Genomic DNA, 23,818 nt, shown 5'->3' with positions numbered 1-23,818 from the left:
GCGGCATGTGGGATCTTCCTGGACAGGGGCACGAACCCGTGTCCCCTGCATCGGCAGGCGGACTCTCAACCCCTGTGCCACCAGGGAAGCCTAGTTCCCAGTGCTTTTGAAGCCCACCAGCCCATCGTTAACTGGGCAGATGCTTTAACCAGAAGACAACTATTTGTGGACCACACGATGTTTCTTGGTGCAAAGTGGTTCGTTTTTTTGTTTTCTTCTTCTTTTTGTTTGATTATGGTGGGTATTAAAATATATTCGGTTTGCTAGGTTAAATATAAAAAGACGAATTTTTTCCGTGTGCTTTCAGAAAGATTGCTTAAAGTTCAACTTCAAAGTTAAAGCATATTTGAGTTTGTAGCAACATGGGGGGGTGCCTTGTAAATGAGTAATTTGGGGTTCTGCCAGGTCCGTTTCAAAAGAAGGGCGTTTGAAAAGAAACCAGTGGAGGCCACAGTTCCTGGTATTTCCGTCTTCATGCAGGATGGCTCCCCCAACCTTTGCTTGATCCTGCGAGCCGTGAGCGTGTTGGCAGGGAGAGTTCTGAGCTGGAAAGACAAGGGAGGTCTGGCTGGCTTTAGTGGATTTTCCAGAGCCCTGGCTTCTGCACTTTGCATGAGCATCAGAACCCTCCCTTTAGGCATAATATCATCGAGCTGCCTGATGAGTGAAACGGGAAAAATGGAGCAGCTCTGGGCTGGGCAGGGCCCAGAGCTTCACGTGGGCAGCCCGGGGGGCGTGTGCTAGACCCGGAGCCCTGGCAGACAGGCTCCGCCAACAGTTGAGGGCAATAAAGTAATAATGACAAGGACAGCAGTGACATTCGCGGAGCGTTCATGCTGTCCCAGGCGCCGTTTCTTTCTTTTTAAAAAATTTATAGTGAATTTTGTTAAAAAATTTTTTTAATGTAATTTTTATTTTATATTGGGGTATAGTTGATTTACAATGTTGTGTTAGTTTCAGATGTACAGCAGAGTGGTTCAGTTATACGTATACATATACCCATTATTTTTCAGATCCTTTTCGCATATAGGTCATTACAGAGTATTGAGTAGAGTTCCTTGTGCTATACAGTAGTTCCTTGTTGATTATCTATTTTATATATAGTAGCGTGTATATGTTAATCGCAGCCTCCTCATTTATCCCTGTGCTGTTTTAAATACTTTTGGACGACCTTCAGTCACCCTGTGGCTCTATGTGTTCATTATCTCCATTACAGACTTGGCCCCCGTGAACACGTAGCACCCACTCACCCAGCTTTACACGGTGCTCCAACTGGGTAAATGTTTATAGCAGTAATGTCTCCACTTGGCAAAATAAGGACTTTAAAATCAAGAGCTGCTTTATCATGAACCCAGAGATAAATACCAGAAGAGGGTATTTAAGGCCCGGAGATGCATAATTGAAAAGGGAAATGTGGGCAGGGAGAAAGGGCTAGTCATCCACGGGGCTCACAGCAGAGGTAGAATTAATTGCATATAATCCTAATACGAGACCTTGGCTTTTGGGTGAATAGTAATAGATATTCATGAGTAGGATAAGCTTTCGAGCTGACCTATGATACCTTTGGGACAGAAAGTCCCTGCAGGGTACAGACACTGAACTGTGATGACCCAAATTCAGTGTCTCTCACAGGGCTGAAGCAACAAGGTGTGTGCTCTTTACCGGGAGGTGGCGGGAAAAAACTCAATCCCGGGAGGAACTCGGGAGCCGTGGATCATCAGAACCTCTTTGGTGGGAATCCACTTCCAGGATTGATGCTGCACAGGCCCCCCCACAGTGGCTGCAGCAGAGCTTGCCCGGACGCTGAAACCCACCGGGAGGGCAGCTCTGGCGTCTCGGGGATCCCAGTCTGGCACATTGTAGCAGCCGCCTTCACCGCCATCTCGGCTCAGGGCGATAAAACAAGAACTTTCAGTATTTCTCACTCACATGCAGACGCTGAGGGTTCTGTTCTTCCATTCCTCTGTGCCCCATGGGTGGCAGCCCTGGGGCTTCGCAGGGCAATAGGAAAACAGTGCTCTAAACTGATGAAACTGCCTTCTGGGGACTCACACTCAGGACTTCTGCTCTGCAAGGCTGGGCTCCGTAAGGGCGAGGCGGGAGAGGCTCACTGAGCCTTGTCGGTTTAAGGGCACTACCCAGACCCCAAACACGAGGACCCGGCCAGACATATAATATTAAGAAAAGTGTGGAAAGAAGGATATTTGGCATGGTTGAGCTGTGATCCTCCAAATACAGGGAAATAACCTGTTAGAGACGTCTTGAAGTCTCACCCCTGGACATTCCCTGAGCCACAAGTAGACCTGTGTCAGGACTCTCTTAGTTTCAAGGGACAGAATACTCAACAACCGAAGTGCTTAAGCGAAGTGACGAATTTACTGGCTGAAGTGACTGTCAAATCCTGGAACAGAAAAGAGTACATCTGGACTTAGGCCTTTATAACATCAGCGTCAAAATACCCTGATGGGCCAGTTCTCCAGAACTGTGTGATTATTGTGGATTCGGAAGTGAAGGAGTCAGGCGGGCAGAAACAGCCAATGACCGCAGTACACCTTACGATCTCAGATCTTTGCTCTTCCTCTCCCAGTAGGACCCCAAACATGATCTAGTGCACAGAAGCTGATCGTTCTGTCCAGACTCATGGCTGGGATTCCTTAGAGAAGCTTTCTATGTGGTGAGACACACGGGTAGCACTGGTGAACAGATTTCCCCCCTTAGGTTATTCCATAGGAAATGTGTGTTTTCTCCTGCTCCTTGGACGATAACATATTCTCTTGTGTTTCTGGAAAATGATTCCGCTCCTGGGCAATAAAAACCACAGAATTAAAGCCTGCACACAAACTATGGTATATGCTCTTTAGGCTACTGGGCAGTTATACAGGCCAATTGAAGATCCGTACTGTAGGACTCTTACGTATCTGATGATTACTTTAGGGGGTACCCACAGAAGTGACTGATAACGTTCTCATGATGGATGTCACCTATTGATAACAGGCCAGCAAATGGCAACAGAATTTTAAGATCCAGATTGAAGATCAGTGAGCTCTCTCATTTATAGTGCAAAATGTGGCTCCCTCCCGCCTATGCTGAGTGGACTGGTATTGATTCAATGACTTTGACGTAATCCCTGTAGTCAAACTTTATCCGTTCAAGGAAAAACAGAACTGGGGCAAAGTCTAAAATTCATCAGTTCCTAAGGAGCACCAGAGACGTTATGCACTGATGAAGGTGTATTGGGGAACTTACGGCAACAAAGGAATCTCTTCATATTTTTGGATACTGAGGAATAATTCACTGTGCTGCCAGGAGGTACTCATGTTACACTGGGAAAGTACTTTAACTGGATATGGAAATAACTTTCCGATTGGACAATGGACTGTTATAATTTTGTGGGTGGGAACTTCAGGGCTGATACACGTCAAGTAGTGGTGATTGATACTGCTGAACGTATTGTGGGAATCAATATGTTATATATGTGTAGAATTCTGGTTACTGTAAGGGATGTTCCCAATGGGGAAATGTCGTAATTCGAAGCAGATTAGTAAGATAAGTGCACACCAAGAACCATCTATCTTCCCCAGCATTGTCACGTAGTTCCTCTGTGATAGTAGAGGATAGCATTGTAGAGGGAAGCAGGTTACTACAGTAATCAGGGAGATAATGGAGGAAGAAGAGCTTAATAAAAATATCACATTATTAAATAGCTTTGTGTGATCAATCAAAAAAGTCCAATGAAGCTTGGTGCTCCACTGTGGACCCCTGAAATTTAGGGAGGCATTATCTCCCTGGCAACTGCAGTTGTGATGTCATGAAGTCATGGAGTCGTCATGGAGTCCATTGTGCAGACCGAGGGCACGTGTTAAGCAGTGATGATGACATTGCTAATGCCTGTTAAGAGACGGTTTCTTATTGCCATTTGGGTTCTAGTGAGGTATGAGCCTTCCTGCTCTGCCTCCCTCAGAAAGGAGCTGCCGAGTATAAAATAGATATTTTAGCTGCAGACTAGCATCAGCTCTGCATCAGTGGGGTGTCCCACAACTCAGACGGTAGTCTTCTGATCCCTTTGTGTGACGTCCTTTGTGGGTTGTGGGACAAAAACGATGAAGAGCTTGTATCCTTGGCTACTTGTCACTTCCGTGTCTATGTAGATAAATAAGAATGGTTTGTTTTATCTGGACTCTCTGAATCAGTCAAGGCTCTGATCTTTTGATGGGATCTTGACAGACGAAGGATGAGCTCTTGGAGTTGTGGTTTGAAAAGGGAGCATGGAGGAAATATAACCAGCAAAAGAGATATTAGGAACAGCGAGGAAATCTATGTTAGATATTGTCTACTTCAGATATTCTTTTACTTATCGTTGCTTGCTTCTCCTGCTGTCTCTGTACATTTTACCCTCATCCATACAAATGGATACACATCCATGTAAATGGATTAATTTTCATTTCATCCAAATCAAATGTCTGGTTTTCCCTTAACTCTTTATTGTCATTCCCTCAGAATTCAAACAATGTCAAATTCGGTCAATTCTATCCACTAAATCTATTTCTATCATCATAATGAAATCAGAATGAAAATCATAACATTTCCTGACCTAATACAATTTTAACCCAAAATGAAGAAACAGTATCCACGGTCTCTTGGTGTGCAGTAAAGACTTTAACTCAATGGCCTAGGATGTTCAAAACCTGCTCTATCTGAGGAAAGGACTGGCCTTTTTCTCTCTCCTGGGAGACAACCTATAAGTCTTTTGAATATTTGATTTGATCAGGGTTTATTTGTATATTTGGGACTTGGGCTGTGACAGATAGTTTCGCTACGAATCTGATTTACGGTGAATGAGTGCTTTTGTTAACCTGGGGCCATGGGTCATTTTATATCAGTCTGACCTTTTGGGGGACTAGAACTGAGTAGTTAAGGGCAGTCACTTGGGGCTGTCCAACTTACAAGACAGACGCCCAATAAAAACCCTGGACACCTAGGCCTGGGTGAGTTTCTGTGGCTGGAATTTCTTCATACGTCTTGTCATGTACCACACACGTGTTGCTGGTAGAATTAAGCGGTGTACGTAACTCCAAACAGGGAAGGCCAACAGGAAGCTTGTGCTTGATTCCTTCTGGGTTCCACCTAAGGCATTTTTCCTTTTCTGATTTTAATTTTTCTTTTCGCCGTAATAAGCCATAAGCATACTATAAGAGCTTTTCAGAATTCTGTTACTCCTTCCAGGAAATCAGGAAACTCAAATGTGTTCTTGGGGACCCCCAACACTCTTGTGATACTTCAGTGAAGGTAAATTAACAGATCAGTCTTTGTTTTGCGTCTGGTGTTTTGGGATTAAAAAAACCTCTTCACCATTCATTTTCATGCAGGAGGTGTATTAGAACTACAATCTATAAGTTTGTGAGGAAGGCATGACTGGTTCCAGCTAAATGTTGAACCAGTATTGCTGCAACAGAGTGCCCAGGCAAGCTACGGGAGGAGGTAGAGATGGAAGAGCCCTTCAGAAATGTCTGGTATCGAGTCCCAGAATGAGCCCAGTTAACGCCACAAGGATGAGTTATTGTGTATGAGCAGTCCCTCAGGAGTGTAACATTGAAGGGTGTACATCGCTCTGACCAAGGACCAGGCCAAGGAATAGATGTGTGCGTTAAGTCATTCTCTTGTTGTAGCCCATCTGTCTTGCCCATAGGGCTGGTATGCTGTATCTATCATTGCCACAGGTTATCTAAAATGGAACAATATCTCTATATCTAGGAAGTGAAACACATTGATAAATGACAAAAAGCAGCTCTTTAGTTGAGATGTCCTTGTATAAGAGTTTTCAGCTCCTACAGAACATGCTATACAGACAATGGCTTACGGTGACTAAGCCACTTAGTCTCTGTCTTGTGATCAGCAGCAGCTCATGGACTCTGGAGAAAATAGATTCTGGGAAACAGGGATCAACGAATGTATCTTTAAGTTTTCTGAAAAGAAAGACGCTAGGATGGTAAAAAACAAAAACAAACAAACCCCAGCTTTACTAAATTGCATGAGTGCAATTGCAGGTCTCTAGTTTTCACACATTTCCTTTTCTCAGGTTCACTACAAGACTATATTCCACTCAGTGATGTCCTAATAACTTGGAGAATAGTAAAGCGTAATAACTTAGAGAGGGTACCGACGGAAGCCTCTTTCAGCAGAGATTTCCATGCCACGTCATTACATAAATCACCTGCTGTCCTAAAAATAGCTGCACTTGGTTTATGTACTGTCCTTCTTTAGGAACCATGATAGATTCCATGATACTATTTCTGAATAATTAATAGAATCAGATTTTATATAACGATTGTCAAAAATTATATACAGCCTCATGGTTCAAGAGGGTGTGGTTGACAAGGCCTCTGTTAGTGGGTAGTCTGTGTCTATGTCCAGGAAGAAGCTCTGATACTACAATTAGGAGGCAAAATTTGCCATATAGCACTTCCTCACTTGATTTGAAATGTCATTAGTTATCTGAATTCAGTTTTTCCTTTTATAAAAATCCTTTTAAGAAATACTACAAAATACAGAGTAAACGAAACACTTTCACTGATAATCCTGTTGCAGAACAATGACAGATTGGACGTTTTTGAAGAATGACCCTGCAACTCTGTGTCAGACTGAAAGGAAAATTCCCCAACCCTCTCACCACAATTTTCTATACTTGTGCTTACTATACTTCTCCACCAAAATATACCTCACTCTACTCTCTCTATCACAGAGCATCTGCTGGGCCACAGCTGCTGGTGTAATGTCAAAGACCCATGAGGACCTGTGGGACTTTATCTGCCATGAAACATCAGATTTTATGGACTGGCAGCTAAGCTAGCCTTTGGGGTGATGCACAATAGATGCTGTCTAGTCTTTCTCCTGATGGGATATCGAACATTTCATTAGGAAGAAGACCAGATAAACCAATGACATTCATTATTGATAATTCCTTGGCATTCCCTTTCTCTCTTTCCCACGTTCTGCAAGTGGTAATTTCTGTGCTTCTCGATCTCTTGGAAGTCATTTGGCAGGAAAAAGGCAAAAGAAGACATAAGACTGGGGCTTCCCTGGTGGTGCAGTGGTTAAGAATCCACCTGCCAATGCAGGGGACACAGGTTCAAGCCCTGGTCCGGGAAGATCCCACATACCGTGGAACAACTAACCCCCTGAGCCACAACTGCTGAAGCCTGCACACCTAGAGCCTGAGCTCCGCAACAAGAGAAGCCACCGCAATAAGAAGCGTGTGCACCAAACGAAGAGGAGCCCCCACTCGCTGCAACTAGAGAAAGCCCTTGCACAGCAATGAAGACCCAACGCAGCCAAAAATAAACAAATAAAAAAAATAATTTATTTTAAAAAGAACTGAAATGAAAAAAAAAGAAGACTGTAAGACTGATTGACTTGATTGTGTTTCAAAAACTAAAGCCCATGGGGTAACTAGAAGGTTTGTGTGGAAGAGCTAATAAGAGAAAGAAGTTGAGTGTCTAGGAAGTCTGAGGATGGAGGAGTGCTTGTAGGTTCTGGGGGAGCAGGAACCCAGTCCTGAGCCCTGGCAACACTCTATGGAAACAGAAGACCCCTTCCATTGTGGCTGTAAAAGGAGTTGAGCTGTCAGATGAGAAGCCCCAGATTCCAACATTTCATTGTGGTGTGAATGGCAGAATTGCTGCACTTGAGTGTCCACTGGTCCAGTAGTAACCTCTTTGAACAGGTAACTGATAACCAGTGCAGCTCCTCCTTGTAACCGTAGATACTCCTGGAATCTGGATAGCTCTGGTGTGGAAGTCTTGTGGAAATAATTCCCCAAAGTAACTGATTTGCAATTTTCTACCAGCCTGGAGGGAATGAGGACTTTAAAATAAATTTTCTTTGCCCATAGAAAATAAAAATGTGATGCCACGCCAGTACACAGAGACTAATATCTGCTACATCTGTTTTTAGACATTTTTTTTTCATTTCCTCTTTGTATCCAAGGCTCCTATCATACTGCTTGGTAACTATTACATGCTGAATAAATGGTTGCTGACTCAATGAAAGATTTTTAAAGCTCTTTATAATGACACCATTCTGTTTTGTGCAGTTGTATGGTATATGTTATTTTATAACTCCACCATCAATTAACAAGTTTCCATTTACATTCCTCAGAAAAGTTGGTATTTTACTTAGCTTGTATGTCTTCAAATTTCAGTCGTTTTGTAGTTTTTCATAAATGTATTAGTCATAGGATTTTTTTCTTTTGAAAATTATATGCTCTTGCTTTTGACCATCTAATATTGAATTATGTATTCTTTTCATGAATATTTATTAGAATCCTACATATTAATATATAATAATTTTCAAAATTGTTAATTTGTCTTTTGCAGTTTATTTTTGATAGTATCTTGTAATATTTTAGAATGTTGCATTATCCTTTTAAAACTTAGAGTACAGAAACTTACAAAGAAGCAAGTAAAATCTCATAAAGGTACACCACTGGCTTCCCTGGTGGCGTAGTGGTTGAGAGTCCGCCTGCCGATGCAGGGGACGCGGGTTCGTGCCCCGGTCCGGGAAGATCCCACATGCCGCGGAGCGGCTGGGCCCGTGAGCCATGGCCGCTGAGCCTGCGCGTCCGGAGCCTGTGCTCCGCAACGGGAGAGGCCACAACAGTGAGAGGCCCGCGTACCACAAAAAAAAAAAAAAAAAAAAAAGGTACACCACTAAAAGTTAACAGCTTTTATCCTTTTGGTGAATATTTTTTCTAGACGTCTCCCATAAGTTTTTCGAGTTTTGTCCAATAGAGGTTTTAAATGAGTATTTAGTCAAATCTACCTATATTTAAATCGTTGGCATTTGCTTTACTTATCAGAACATTTTCTTAATCCCAAGACTTTGTATCCACGTTTTCTATTGAATAACATGGCTTAATTGTTCCATTTGTCATTTTAACCATATGGAATATATATTTTTTTGGTTTAGAGAATGAAATCAAATTATTAGTCATTTATTTCTAAAGTTAGTTAATGATATTTATTACATAATCATTTTTTCTACCAGTGATTTATGATGCCCAAATTATCAAATTTTGAGTGTTCTCCACACCACCGTCTCATTCTGGACTTCTTTTGATTTGTAAATACATCTGCATTTCATTTCAGCGTATGCGACCCCAAATACTTGCACCACTTTCCCTCCATAAACTTCATTTTTCTGGATCTTGTCTATAATTAATTTGTAGATATATTTGGAACTTTTTCAAATTGTCCCCTAAGTAATTATTACATCAATTACTCTGTCATTAATTAGAGCAGAATCAATGTTTTAAATACTATTCTATCTTTCTTTCCAGAAACATGCTAGGGTTCTACAATTATACACATATTTTATTATGGTCCCTTTAAAAGTATTATGACTTTCCTCAAACTTCTTCTTATGGTTAGTCATAGGCATTTTATATATAGTTATTTAGAACTGCAATTGTAAATGGGGTCCATTTTTCCTTTATATCTTTTTATTTATTTGTTTTCCAAATTTTGCCAATATCTGGGAATGATCCTAATTTTTCTTGTTTATCTTGCTCTTTGATTAGCAGTTAGTTCCTGGAATCCTTTAAAACTGGGTCACTTTCATGGAAGTATCTTCCTGCTTTGCTTTTCTTGAGCCTTTTCTCCTAGAACAAATACAATGAAAACAACAAACGAACAAAATTTTAAAAACATGGAAAAACATCTATGTCCTGCATTCTTTAGAGCAAGCTGATTCTTGGTCCACGAGTTTTGATAAAAACCATGACACCTGCCCTGAGAATTTGAGTAAATTTTGTGAAGAAAAAAGCCAAGTTCTCAGGGCACAATCTGGAGAGGCAGCTTTGATAGTTTCAGCGCTCACCCTTGGACACCATGGTATTGGCTAACGGGGTCTTTGGAAGAGGCAAGGGAAGTATATTAAAGTTTTTAAACCCTTTCAAATTCTTGATCACTTAAAAATACCAATAACTACCACCCTTTTCCTCTCTTTTCTTAACACTTTCATTCCCAGTGAAAACCAGATGGTCTGAATCTTACGGGCAGCACAGTAGGACTCCTTCCCCTGAGATATATTGTCATCTGTGGAAGGGGATCTTGTCCTCTCCCTGATCTTCCTCAGATCTTCAGCGACCAGGGTAGGTCACAGACCTACAGACACCAGCAATCTCAGGGAGGTTACTGCCCTCACTGGGCTGAGGGCTGCCAGGATCTGAGGGATGAGAATCTGGTGTCTGGATCTGTGCATGTTTGTGAAACACTTTCAAGGGTATGTATGTCACACTAGGGCATTAATTTTGGCTTCTTCATCACTAAACCTACTGGTGCCTACTGGTGTTGGTCTGTGTGATCTAGGGAGGCTCGGGGGAGTCTGAGGTCACTGTGAGGAGGGATGAGGCTGTAGCTATACCAAACGCACTGACCACCTGGGGTAGTCTAGGTGTAAGCCTTCTCCTGGGGACAATGACCCTGCATGGTGCCTTGCCCTCCTAGCGCGAACCTGTATCACACAGCAACCCGAAGGGAGAGCCAGCGGTTTACTCACTGCTTTTCCACATCCTGGATGGAGTCAGGCAGAGGCTTATTCCTGGTTTCAGGAAGGAGTGGAACAACAAGGCCAGCGAGGATGGAGCAGACTCCATAGATGATCCAGGGTAGGTGGGGAGAATATACTGTTAGGATCATCAAGAGGGGAGCCAGGGCTGCCCCAATATTAGAAGCAATTCCCATGAATCCTGAGGCTGTTACCCTTGGAGTGCAAACAACAATACAAAAATAATCTGGTATAAATCCATACAAGTAATTTGTGATTTATTATTTTGCTTTGATTATGGGAGACACCTCAGCAATATTTAGACACATGAAGGCTGATGACCTACTCTTAACGTTTAAAATATGCTCTTATTTGCTCACAAATTTTTCAAGTGCACAAGTGCATTAAGATATGTTTTCATTATTGAAAAAATACTCTTACCAACAGCACCTACCCTTTAACGGTTCAGCAGATTATGGGAGATGATACATTAAAGGGCTTAACTCATGCCTGACAAAAGTGAGATTTTAACAAAAATTTTGGCTATAATTTTTGTTATTATTAATACTATTATAATCAATGCTTTTGATAATGAATCAGATTAGTTTTCTTTCCACTATAAGTCTTGATTAGCTGGGAAAGGTCTGTTTTGACCCTGATAGAGCTTCCATGAGATTGTGTACCTGACAATGGTGGGGACTAGTTCATTTCCATGGGCAAAAGAACACATGAGAGCCATAGAAGAAACTGCTATTCCCAAAGTTGACAAAGCCACACGCAAGGTCTGTATTTCTGGAGAAGAAGACAAGTGAGACTCAGGAAATCTGAGCTGAAGAAATCACCATCCACCAAATTATAAATGAAAAAGACACAGTTGGGGGACATCCCTGGTGGTCCAGTGGCTAAGATTCCACGATCCCAATGCAGGGGTCCTGGGTTCGACCCCTGGTCAGGGAACTAGATCCCACATGCCGCAACTGAAGATCCTGCACATGGCAATGAAGGTCCCGCGTGCTGCAACTAAGACGCGGTGCAGCCAAATAATTAAGTAAATAAATAAATATTTAAAAAGAAAAAAGAAAAAGACAGTTGGAGACACTTGCATGTGTTAAATACCTGGTAGAGAAAGCACACAGGGGCAGAGAATGTGCACAGCCTAATAGCTGAGAAATATTACAACTTAAATAAGAAATTAAAAACCTGAGTTATTGCATCAACTCTTCCTACATATCAGAGATTTCAGAAATTTGCCAAAGATGGAGAGGGGAACAAAAACCCAGCAAGAGTTTGCTTTCATTTACTCTGTCCAGTGTCTCTTCTGCCTTTCATGTATAACATAGGACTATTATATGAGCAATTACTGATGGATGTAAGGCTCACCAATATCCTCCAGGAGTTCAAAACCTGGGTGTTTACACAATGTTGACATGGGGCTAGTAATGCAGTAGAGAGTAATAGAAGAATGGGACTCGGGCTTCCCTGGTGGTGCAGTGGTTGAGAGTCCACCTGCCGATGCAGGGGACACGGGTTCGTGCCCCGGTCCGGGAAGATCCCACATGCCGCGGAGCAGCTGAGCCCGTGAGCCATGGCCGCTGAGCCTGCGCTCCGCAACGGGAGAGGTCACAGCAGTGAGAGGCCCGCGTACCGCAAAACAAACAAAAAATCATGAAAGCGTGACAACGTGGGAGTGAGCTCTGTTGTAAGGCAGCAAATTTGCGTTGATGCTGATATTCAAGATGGGATCCTGTCAAGTGCATCACTGCGCTGGGAGCTAGCTGAAGCATGGTGACCACCTGGGTTCCCCCATGAATTACATATGGTCATTTAATTTAGTAAAATTGATTTTAATAGAGGCTGTTAACAGCTTAACGCCTTTTTCCTACTCTCTGTACCTTCTATGCTTGAAGACAAAGGATTAAAAATACCTTAGAGTCAAGATGACACCCTGGGACCAGGGTTGCAGTTATGGCGACCTAATTCCAGACACAAGAGTGGATACATAGAATCAGGGAGTAAAGTTTCACTGAAACTGTAGTAATAAGAAAGAGACCAGACCAAGGAAGTGTCCTCACATGAGATATAATTATATATAGTGACATAATACTGTCATTTACAGTTACAAGTGTGATTGGCCAAAGAGAAAGTGATCAATTGCTCTCCCAGAGAAACTGTCAGCAATAAATGGCACAAATTACCAAACACATCTCTGATATGATGAAGACAACCACATGTCTGAACTGACTTTTACTGACCTTTGCCTATTTCTCAGCCACTTAATGACAGAATCTATCCTAAATCCTCAGATTGGTTTTGGAAAATCCTTAGAACCCTAGTCTTCACTTCCTTCTGCCTTCAGATCCTGTCTTCAAATCTCTGAGGTAAGACATTTTCTTATTTCAACCTGTGCTCTCTTCTCACCTTGAGGCACAAATGTGACGGCCAGAATGGAGACTCCAAGGAGAAACATGAAGAGCGTCTGGCTTACTTGACGGCCCAGGTGATTCAGTGCCAAAAATGCAACATAATTGGCTGGGAGGTTGACTGCACCGAAAAGAACCTGGAACAGGAAAACATTGCTCCCTATGTCCTGGAGGTGGAGAATCAGGCCAAAAAAGGACATGAAGTTTGCAAATCTGTGGTGAACAAAAATGAAAGACACTTATCATAAGGTGTAGAGCCTTTGTCTTACAAATGATGATAATAAATATTAGCCACGCAGCCAATGGTTGGTTTTAAAGTATAAAAACATGGTATATTTTATGGAATAATTCCTCGCAAGGTGATGATTTTAAAATTCTAAAATTGGAGCTCCTAATTATTGTTAAGTTTGGGGGGAGGGTTTGGAGTGTTTTTTGTGGAGGATGCATGATGGAGCCTTCTAGAGTTTTAGCGCTTTTTTCTATATCTTCATCTGGGTGATGGTTGCTTATGGAAATATTCATTGAGCTGTATATTTTTGTGCACTTTACTGCTTGTAATTTTACCTCCATTAAAATGGAAACAAACAAGTGAAGAAAGTTAAAGCCAATGTCTGTACCATGACTGAAGTTCTCAGTCTCAGTTTCCGGTGATGAGATTGGTAGGGTGATATGATAAACAAAACTCGCCGTTGTATAAATAGCTCTGGGTCAGTATTTTTCATAACCCTTTGACTACTCTAAACACAGCAATTATCATTATGGCTTCCTCTGTATTTTGTCTCAAATCTGTTCCCACAACATGTTGTATCCTTTGATATGGGATAGATTCATGTCTCCACTATTTTAGCGTCCCTCATGCACTCTGAGAAGCCCACCTCACAAAGGACAGGAGACAGACGTTCTTACGCAGGTTGGGTGTGCGGAACAAGTCAAACACAGAAGGTTTGGTCTGTGCGGCCTCCAGCTCTTCCTGCAGGATGGATCTCACGACCTTCAACAACAATAACAACAGACTGTTCAGTTGTCACACAACGGGAGGCACTGTGAGGCCCTCAGCAGATGACAAGATAGATGATGTCCCTTTCCGTCTACTGAAAATATAGCCACTGAGGATGTAATGACAGGAGTAAAAGTGGTATGACTAGAGAATTACAGAGTTAAAGGGGACTGAAGGAAATGATGTAGCAACAAAAATATTCAAACACAAGATTCGAGAGGACTACAGGGCATCAGAAAGGGAGTGTACCTTAGATACTCAGATTAGAAAGGGAATCAAATGCAGAGTTGCTTGGATTTTGTTCCAAAGCTCCATTTGTGCCAGATGGGCATGAAAGACCTGAGAACTAAGCTTGGTTATCAGCTGGCTGTCCTGTGCAGAGAAACTGTTTATCTCAGGAAAAAGAACATTTCCTGAGAATCTTTATTTTGGTTCTTTTCTCAGTCACTTTGGGGGAAATCCTGGCATGTTGTGCCTCCGTGAATGAGATGCCTAGAATTAAAACTGAGGATGAAATTAGGAGAGCTCTTGGTATAGAATGATTTAAACCCAGAGTTGGTTATAATCTGGAGTTACTTAATAGCCCTGCAACATGCTAGGTATATACCTTGAGGAAGGTAATTAAATATTTCTAAAACTCAATTTACTTGTCATTAAAAAGAAGAATAGGTAGAAGAATCAGAGTAGGAGCAGAAGAGGTGGAGAAAAATAATGGCATTTCCCTCACAAGGATTTCCTGGTCCATACATGAGGCTAAAAATATGCATAAGGAATTATATCCAGCATACCTCAGATACTTACTTATTAGTTATTCAAACAATATAGTCTTAATTCTTATCCCACCTCTACAGATGAAAACGTACCATGAAGTCCATTGGAATAATTCCATGAGGAATTCAGAGAAATGAAAGGCCACCCTAACTGAGGACCTACACATGCAAGAATGTCCTTTCATTTAAAGAACAAGCCCAAATAGTGAAATCTTGGACTTAACACTTTTAGAAGAGAGGAGTCAGGATCGCATCTAACACCAGAATCCCATGACCACAGGCCATTGTCATGGACGATAATGTAAGAATGTGCTCAAATAATACTTTAAACTTGGGCCAGATGAGGGGTGCAATGCCTGCAAGACTAGCCTTAAATTACATCCAATATCAAAGTTAAAGTTTGGGATATGGTGTGGTTATTTTACACTGGCCGTTCATTTTTGGTGAGCAAGCAGAGACGTGAATAGTGTTGGCAGATGTATTTGGGGGGCGATGCCAGATCACTTACAGGAGCTCAAGGAGCTCCTCCTACCTGGTAAAATCCTTATTCAGGGGAAAAGAGGCCCGTATTCAAATGGGAACCTGCTGTATCTTCACTTTTTAAAAGGTACTTTTCTCTCTGATCTTCACTATTTTCTTGCTTAAAAAATGCTTTGTACCACTCATAACACTATCCTGGGGTAAAAAGCATGAAACAGCCCTCGTCTGAACCCTTGCCCAGTGGCGTTCTGGAATCAGTGTGTACAAATTCACAAAAGCCCTTTGTTCAATTTTTAGATGGTTTGTAAAGCAGTTGCCGTCTTGTTGGTGGCATGAAACTCACTGAGGTGGTGATAGTCGCACCACGGAAAGTGATAATTGCCACAAATCTGAGATCTATGCTTCTCTTCCTCTTGTAATGTTAAGTGTTAAACATTTACCAGCACACCCTGGTTTGACCCCTCTGTAAGTCATTTGGACTGCTCTCAACTGCAAATTTAATCATCTCTCTGCCTGGTTTAAACCTGGATAGTTCTACCTTAACCTGTAAGACCCATTTCATATATAACTACTTCCAAGATGCATTCATTGCCCACATATCTGCAGTTCAGATTTTATGTCCCTCCTTGACAGTCACATTCCACCCTTGCTTTAATTCAAAGAGACTTTATCAAGCCCATTTTACTTGTTGAGTGTGATCTTTCTGAAGATAGAAAGTGTAGACTTCTCCCCTCTGCGACTGTCACAGGATCTGTCATCAAGTAGTCCTGAAATAAATTTGGAAGGGAAAGAGGAAGACAAAAAGAAAGAGGGAAGACAGGGAGGGTGGAAGAAACTGGCTGAAGGTGGAATGCATTTAGAAGCTGAAAGACTTGAAATTCAAGAACCGATATAGGTATAAAACATGGATTGGGAGAGCTTTGAGAAGATGTTTGTCAATGAGATCAGAAATGGAGAAAATGGACATTTATTTCTTCAAAATTACAATTTATGATATTTAGAAAGAAACATCTCTTAATGTAGAATAGTTGGGAAAACTCTGAAGTTTTATGGATGTAAGAGAAACCTGCGGAGGATTCAGGGGAGAAGTTTGTGTTGGTCTCTCATAGTTGCCATGTCACTTACCATCACATAAGTGTGCCATCATTGAGTTTGTGAGAATCGAGTTTCAAGTGAATACTTTTTAATGGTTTCATTGGACAGTGCGCCTTGGGATCCTTTAAGAAAGTGTATTTCTTATACAGCCTGAAGTGTATTTCAGGCTGGGCTACTGTGGAGCATGAGTTCTTGTGTTTCTACTGGGTCTGAAACAATTAGGACAATAGAAAAGGAGACTGAAAAAGACTGTAGATGTCACACAGGAATAGGAGGAGGAAATTGGACAGAGCAGAGGTGAGAGTATCAGAATTTGGAGTGTACAGAGTTTAGAGCAGGAAGGAAGGTAGATAAGACCACAATTGCATTGAAATACCAGAACCAGTAGAATGAAATGAGCAGGGGAGGAGGACAATTTATTAAAAGGTAAAGAAGGAAAAGATGGAAAAATGAATCTGCCAAAGGATGACTGAAATAAGAACTGACCAAAAAGAAGTTGCCTGAGAAACACTGGTGGCTTAGGGTAGGGGCACTTTCTTCATAATCTTCATGTTTCCAAGAAGAAAGACTTTGAAAGAGTAATACTACAGACCACTTTATACCTACCCTCACTGCCCCTTGGAGGACTGAGGTATTTGCCTGGTAAATTAGGAGAATGCAATGGATATGCTTCAGTGACCCAGAATGCCTTTAGAATGAAAATTCATTCAGATTTGCTGCCTGGGTCACACCTTATATTTAGCAATGCAGGCTCTGCATCTGTGGAGAAACCTGGCACTTGTGAATAAGTTCAGTTGTGGGTTGAAGTGTTAGCAAACTTATTGTTGCTTGAAATTTAGACACTTCCTCTATTTCAGTTTTCACTGTAGTGAAAAACATCAGTTTTTATTGTCATCTTTCTGAGCACATTAACTCTCCCTCAGTTGGGTGTGATTTAGGCAGAGGAAACGTTTATCATTTACTGGACTCCAAGACAGCCAAACCTGGATTAATCAGTGGATTGTTATTGATATGAAGGGGAACAGCTTTAAGTAAGAAGGATTGTCTGGAGTGAATGTGTTTGGCAATCTGTCAGATGGAGGTTAAACATGACTAAGACCACAAATTTCTGAATAATCTTTACAAAATTAAAAAAAATGGAATTAAGGCGATCTTGGGTACTCATTCATGCATAGAATCCAGTTCCTAAACCGAATTTCATTTGTTCCCCTTGTACAATGTTGTCTTTCTTCTTCTTGCCACTGAGGTGGTTGTCATTTGCCATTTACCCTGATAATGCATTGTTCCTTTCTTTCTTCCAGATCGTAACACTTATTTTTGTTATTTACCTGGTAAATAATTTTCCTGTAAGATTTAAGCTTTAATTCTTTGGATTGGGCCAACCTGGTAGACAAAATACTAGGTGCGGGCTTGGAACTAAAGATACTTCCAAGATGTTAGTTGGCACAAAATAATTTCCTGTAAGTCAGGTATATATTGACACAGTCTCAGAGTGCCATAGAGCTCCACCTAAATTTCAAAATTTCTTTAAAAAAAGGACTATACTGGGGCTTCCCTGGTGGCGCAGTGGTTGAGAATCCACCTGCCAATGCAGGGGACACGGGTTCGAGCCCTGGTCTGGGAGGATCCCACATGCCGCGGAGCAACTAGGCCCGTGAGCCACAACTATTGAGCCTGCGCCTCTGGAGCCTGTGCTCTGCAACAAGAGAGGCCGCGATAGTGAGAGGCCCGTGCACCACAATGAAGAGTGGCCCCCGCTTGCCGCAGCTAGAGAAAGCCCTCCCACAGAAATGAAGACCCAACACAGCCAAAAATAAATAAATATTTACCAAAAAAAAAAAAAAGGACTATGCCAATGGCACTTTATCATCTCAGCGCCTCTCAGGGCCACTGCATCTGTGTAATAACCCCAGGCACCACGCCAACATGTCTGCCTGTGGATCCCATCACCAGACCTGCCTTTGGCCCATGACCAGCAGCAGGTCCATCCAGGGACCCTGAAATGAAACTACCAACAACAGTACCTGTGGACTCTGGCATCTAGCCTGTCCACAGACAATGGCACCAGGCCTGTCCACAGACCCCAGAACAAGTTCTGCCTCTCCATGGACGCTAGCAGTGGGCCCTCCCACCTGCAGACCCTGGCTGAAGGCACAGCCGTATGTGGACCGAGGCAGTAGGACCACTATTGAACCCTGCTAACTGGCCCACCTGTAGTCTCTGCCAAGTGGCCTGCCCAGAATTTCCAGGGACTGGTGAAGAGCTTCCCTGCCCAAGCCAGACTGTAAAGACTGGAAGAAATAACTGCTTCTTCATACGCACAAACACCAATACAAGGCTGCAAGGATCACAAAGAATCAGGAAAACATGACATCACCAAAAGAACAAAATAAAGCACTGGTAACCAGTTCTTAAGAGGTGTAGATCTACAGACTGCCTACAAATATTTGACAATAATCATAAAGAAGCTAGTGAGCTGCAAGAGAACCCAGAAAGACAACAAAATGAAACAAGGAAAACAACACATAAAGAATATAAGGAGTTCAACAAAGAGACAGAAACCATAAAAAAGAACCAAACAGAAATTCTGGAGCTGAAGCATATAATAAATGAACTAAAAAATTCAATTAAGAGCTTCAACAGCATATTTGATCAAACAAAATAAAGGACCTATGAACTCAAAGACAGACCATTTGAAATTACCTAGTCAGAGGAACAGAAAGAAAACAGAATGGAAAAGAGTGAAGACAGCCTAAGGAACTTATGGAACAATATAAAAAAATCAATATACACATTATAGGAATCACATAAGGAGAAGAGAGAGAGAAAGGACCAGAAAACTCATTTAAAGAAATGATGGATGAAAACTTCCCTTCTCTGGGGAGAGTGGTGGATATTCAGATTCATGAAGCACAAAGGACTCCCAGTAGGTAGACCCTAAAGAGGTCTACATGGAAACATATTATAACTAAATACTCAAAAGTGAAATATAAAGAGAGAATTTTGAAAGCAGCAAGAGAAAAGTGACTCACCACACTCAACAAAACTCCTATAAGACCATCAGTGGATTTCTCAGCAGAAATTCTGTAGGAAAGGAAAGAGTTGAATAATATATTCAAAGTACTGAGAGAAAAACCTGCCAACCAAGAATGGAGCACCCAGCAAAAATGTCCTTTAAAAATGAGGAAGATAAAAACTTTCCCAGAGAAAAACTGAGGGAATTTGTCACTAAGAGACGTGCCTTACAGGAAGGGCTAAAGGAAGTTGAAATGAAAAAAGATACTAAACAGCAACACGAAAGCATATGAAAGTAAAAATCTCTATGGTTAAAGTAAATATAAGACAAATACAGAATAATCTAATACCGTAATGGTGGCATGTAAATTTCTTTAACACTAGTATAAAAGTTAAAAGACAAAACTGTTAAGAATAACTAGAACCACAAAAATTATTAATAGATACATGATTTGAGAGAAGTGAATTCTGGCATTAATAACATCAAACATGTGTTTAGGGAAAGTAAAAGTATAGTTTTTGCTCATAATAGAATTTAAGTTGTTATCAGCTTAAAATAGACTGTTATAACTATAAGAAGTTGTATGCAAGTCTCATGGAAACAACAAAGAGAAAACCTACAGTAGATATACAAAATAAAAACAGAAAAGAATCAAAGTATTGTACATCACTATAAAAAATCAAATCACAAGGGAAGATAGCAATAGAAGAGAGGAAAAAAGAACAATAAAACAGAGAGGAAACAGTTTATCAATTGTAAGTACTTACCTATCAATAATTACTTTAAATGTAAATGGATTAACTCATCCATCAGAAGATATAGGGTGCCTGAATGAATTTTTAAAAAAAGATCCAATTTTATGCTATCTGTAAGACAGTCACTTTAGATTTAAAAACACAGTAGACATAAAGTGAACAGATAAAAAAAGACATTCCATGCAAATAATAACCAAAACAGAGCAGGGATAGTCAACTTGTATACATAAAATAGACTTTAATCAAATACTGTCACAAGAGACAAAGAAGGTAATTTATAATGATAAAAGGATCACTGCAACACAAAGATATGACATATAACCCACAAAGATTGAATCAAGAAGAAACAGAAAGCCTCAATAGGCCAATAACTAATAAAGAGTATGTGGCAGTAATTTAAAAAATTCCAGAAACAAAAGCCTAACACCATAGGTGAATTCTACCAAACATTTGAAGATTAATTAGTTAGATATTAATTAATTAATACCAATCCTCTCAAACTCTCCCAAAAAATAGAAGACAGGGACAGTTCTAAACTCATTTTGTCAGACCAATATGATCCTGATACCAAAGTGAGACAAAGATACCAGAAGAAAAGAAAAGAAAAGAAAAATGCAGGCCAATATTCCGGAAGAACATAGTTGAAAAAATCATCAAGATATTAGCAAACCAAATTCAACAGCATATTGAAAGGATCGTGCACCATTACCCAGTGGGCTTTATTCCTGGGATGTAAGGATAGTTCAGTATAAGCAAATCAATGCGATACACCAAATTAACAGAATGAAGGCTAAAGATCGTGTGATTACCTCAATAAATGCAGAAAACACATTTGACAAAATTCAATGCACTTCTATGGTAAAAATTCTCAACAAATTAGGTATTGAAGGAACTTACATGAAAGGCCATGTATGTAAAGCCCACAGCTAACATCATACTCTATGGTGAAAAACTGAAAGCTTTTCCCTTAAGATCTGGAACAAGACAAGGATCACACTTCAATGTAGGACTGGAAGTCCTGGCCAGAGCAATTCGGTAAGAAAAAAAATAATAAAAGGCATTCAAATCAGAAAGGAAGAAGTAAAATTGTCTGTTTGAACGCAACATGATCTAATTTGTAGAAAACCCTAATACATATCCAAAAAATTGTTAGAACTAATAAATGAATTCAGTAAAGTTACAGGATACAAAATTAACATATAAAATCAGTTATATTTCTATACACCAGCCACAAACTGTCTAAAAATAAAATTAAGAAAACAATCCTGTTTGCAGTAGCATCAAAATAATAAAGTATTTAGGGATAAACTTAACCAAGGAGGTGAAAGACTTGTATACTGAAAACTATAATCCCTGAAGAAAGAAATTAAGGCAGATACTAGAAAATTGAGAGACATCATGTTCATGGATTAAACAAATAAATTAATACTGTTAAGATGTCCATACAACGCAAAGCAATATGCAGATTCAATAAATCCCTGTCAAAATCCCAATGGCATTCTTTACAGAAATAGAAAAAACAATCCTAAAATTCATATGGAAACATAGGCGGTCCCCACAGTCAAAGCATTTTTGAACAGAAACAAAGCTGGAAGCATCACATATTCTGATTTCAAAATATATTATGAAGCCACAGTAACCAAGAGTGTGATACTGGTACAGAAACAGACATATAGACCAATGGAACAGAATAGAGAGCCCAGCCATAAACTCATGCACATACAGACAATTGATTTCTGACAGCTGTGCCAAGAATTCACAATGGGGACAGGATATTGTCAATAAATGGTGCCGGGAAAACTGGATATCCACATGCAAAGGAATGAAACTGGAAACTCACACTATACACAAAATCAACACAAATGGATTACAGACTAAAATGTAAGATCTAAACTGTAAAATTCCTAAAGAAAACATAGGAAAGAAGTTTGTTGATATTGGTCTTAGCAATAATTTTTTGGACGTGACACCAAAAGCACAGGCCATGAGCAGAAATAGACAAATCGTACTAAATACATCAAACTGAAAAGCTTCTACACAGCTAGGAAATAACTGACGAAATGGAAAAGCACCTACAGAATGGGAGAAAATATTTGCAAGCCATATGTCTTATCGAGGGTTAATATCCAAAATACATAGGAAACTCGTACAACTCAATAGTAAAAAAGCCAAATAACTTAATTTAAAAATTGGCATACGAACTGAATACACATTTCTGCAAAGACAGCATACAAGTGGCCAAGAGGTACATGAAAAAGTGCTTAACACCACTAGTTGTTAGGGAAAGGCAAATCAAAATTACGAGTTATCACTTCACACCAGTTAGGACGGCAATTATAAAAGAAAGTAATTAGTGTTGGTGAAGATGTGGAGAAAAGGGTACCCTTGTACACTGCCGTTAGGAATGTGAAATGGTGTAGCCACTATGAAGACAGTATGGAGTTTCCTCAAAAAATTAAAAATAGAACTAGTATATTATCCTGTAATCCCTCTTCTGGGTATATATCCAAAGGAATTAAAATCAAGATCTTGAAGAGATAGCTGCACTCACATGTCCACTGGATCATTATTCACGATAGCTAAGATATGGAAACAACCTAAATGTCCATCCATGGATGAATAGAAAATATATATATGTGTGTGTGTGTGTATACACATATATATGTAAAATGGCATATTATTCAGCAATAAAAAGGAAATTCCACCCTTTTCCACAGCATAATTAACCTAGAGGTCATTATGCTGAGTAAAATAATCCGTGTGCAAAAGAACAAATACTACATGATACCACTTATACGAGGAATCTGAAAGAGTCAAACTCGAAGAAGCAGAGAGTAGAATGGTGTTTGCCAGGTGCTGGGGGATGTGAGAAATGGGGAAATATTTGTCATAGAGTACAAAGTTTCAGTTGTGCAAGATAAATCAATCCTAGGGATCTACTTTACAGTCTAGTGTCTAGGGTTATAATACTGTACCGTATACTTAAAAGTTGCTGTGAGGGTAGATCTTATGTTGAGTGTTATCACAAAAAAATAATGAATAAAGGGCAGAGAGAGTTTTAGGAGGTAATGGATATGTTTATTGTGTAAACTGTGGTGATGATATTTAGATGTATACTCATCTGCAAATACATCAAGTTGTGTACATTAAATATGTACAGCTCTTTGTATGTTAATCATACCTCAGTAAAGTGTTTTTTTAAAAATCTATGACACATGTAATTGAACTTATTTGCAGAAATGTTTTATTGCTTCTCTTTGGCTGTCTAGCTCCTAGCACTCTCTTTTTCCTGTTAAATGAGGGCAGATGATTTCTCCTTGTCTCTATTGGCATTCTTTTCATTCTCTTATCGTTGCAAACAAAAAAAGTTAACAGCAGAAATACCATATGATCTGGCAATATCAATTATGGTTATATAGCCAAGAGAATTGTACACAGGATATTGAAGAGATATTTTCATACTCATATTCATTGCCACACTATTCACGTATGGAAACAACCTAAATGCCCATCAACGGATGAATGGATAAAGAAAATGTAGTATGTTCATACCATAGGATATTATTCAACCATAAAGATGAGGAAATCCTGCCATATGCTATATCATAGATGAATCTAGAAAATTTTGCTAAGTGAAGTAAGTCAGTCACAAAAGGATAAATAGTTCTCATAGAAGGACAAATACTGCAGGATTCCACTTGTAGGAGGTATCTAAAATATTAAAATAATAGAACAATAAGTAG

General features: G+C 40.2%; 1 protein-coding gene across 3 annotated transcripts in view; it reads right to left on the bottom strand.

Annotated features, from left to right (window-relative positions):
* Window positions 1–6,812: 6,812 nt before the first annotated feature.
* The window catches only part of LOC132430008 (organic anion transporter 7), a 36,132-nt gene continuing 19,126 nt past the window's right edge, over window positions 6,813–23,818 (bottom strand). The window contains exons 6-10 of one of the 3 annotated variants that reach the window (XM_060019084.1): window positions 13,838–13,953; window positions 12,961–13,175; window positions 11,226–11,334; window positions 10,555–10,645; window positions 6,813–9,655 (exon numbers count right to left, since the gene is read on the bottom strand). In XM_060019084.1, coding sequence (XP_059875067.1) covers window positions 10,603–10,645; window positions 11,226–11,334; window positions 12,961–13,175; window positions 13,838–13,953 — 483 coding nt within the window. In that variant the 3' untranslated portion in view covers window positions 6,813–9,655; window positions 10,555–10,602. Of the gene's footprint in view, window positions 9,656–10,554; window positions 10,759–11,225; window positions 11,335–12,960; window positions 13,176–13,837; window positions 13,954–23,818 lie in introns of all 3 variants that reach the window. The other 2 variants (XM_060019085.1, XM_060019083.1) reach the window with 2 other exon arrangements.

This window comes from Delphinus delphis, chromosome 8 (genome assembly GCF_949987515.2).
Source record: "Delphinus delphis chromosome 8, mDelDel1.2, whole genome shotgun sequence".
NCBI classification, from domain to species: domain Eukaryota; kingdom Metazoa; phylum Chordata; class Mammalia; order Artiodactyla; family Delphinidae; genus Delphinus; species Delphinus delphis.
This window is presented reverse-complemented; position numbering and strand designations above follow the sequence as displayed.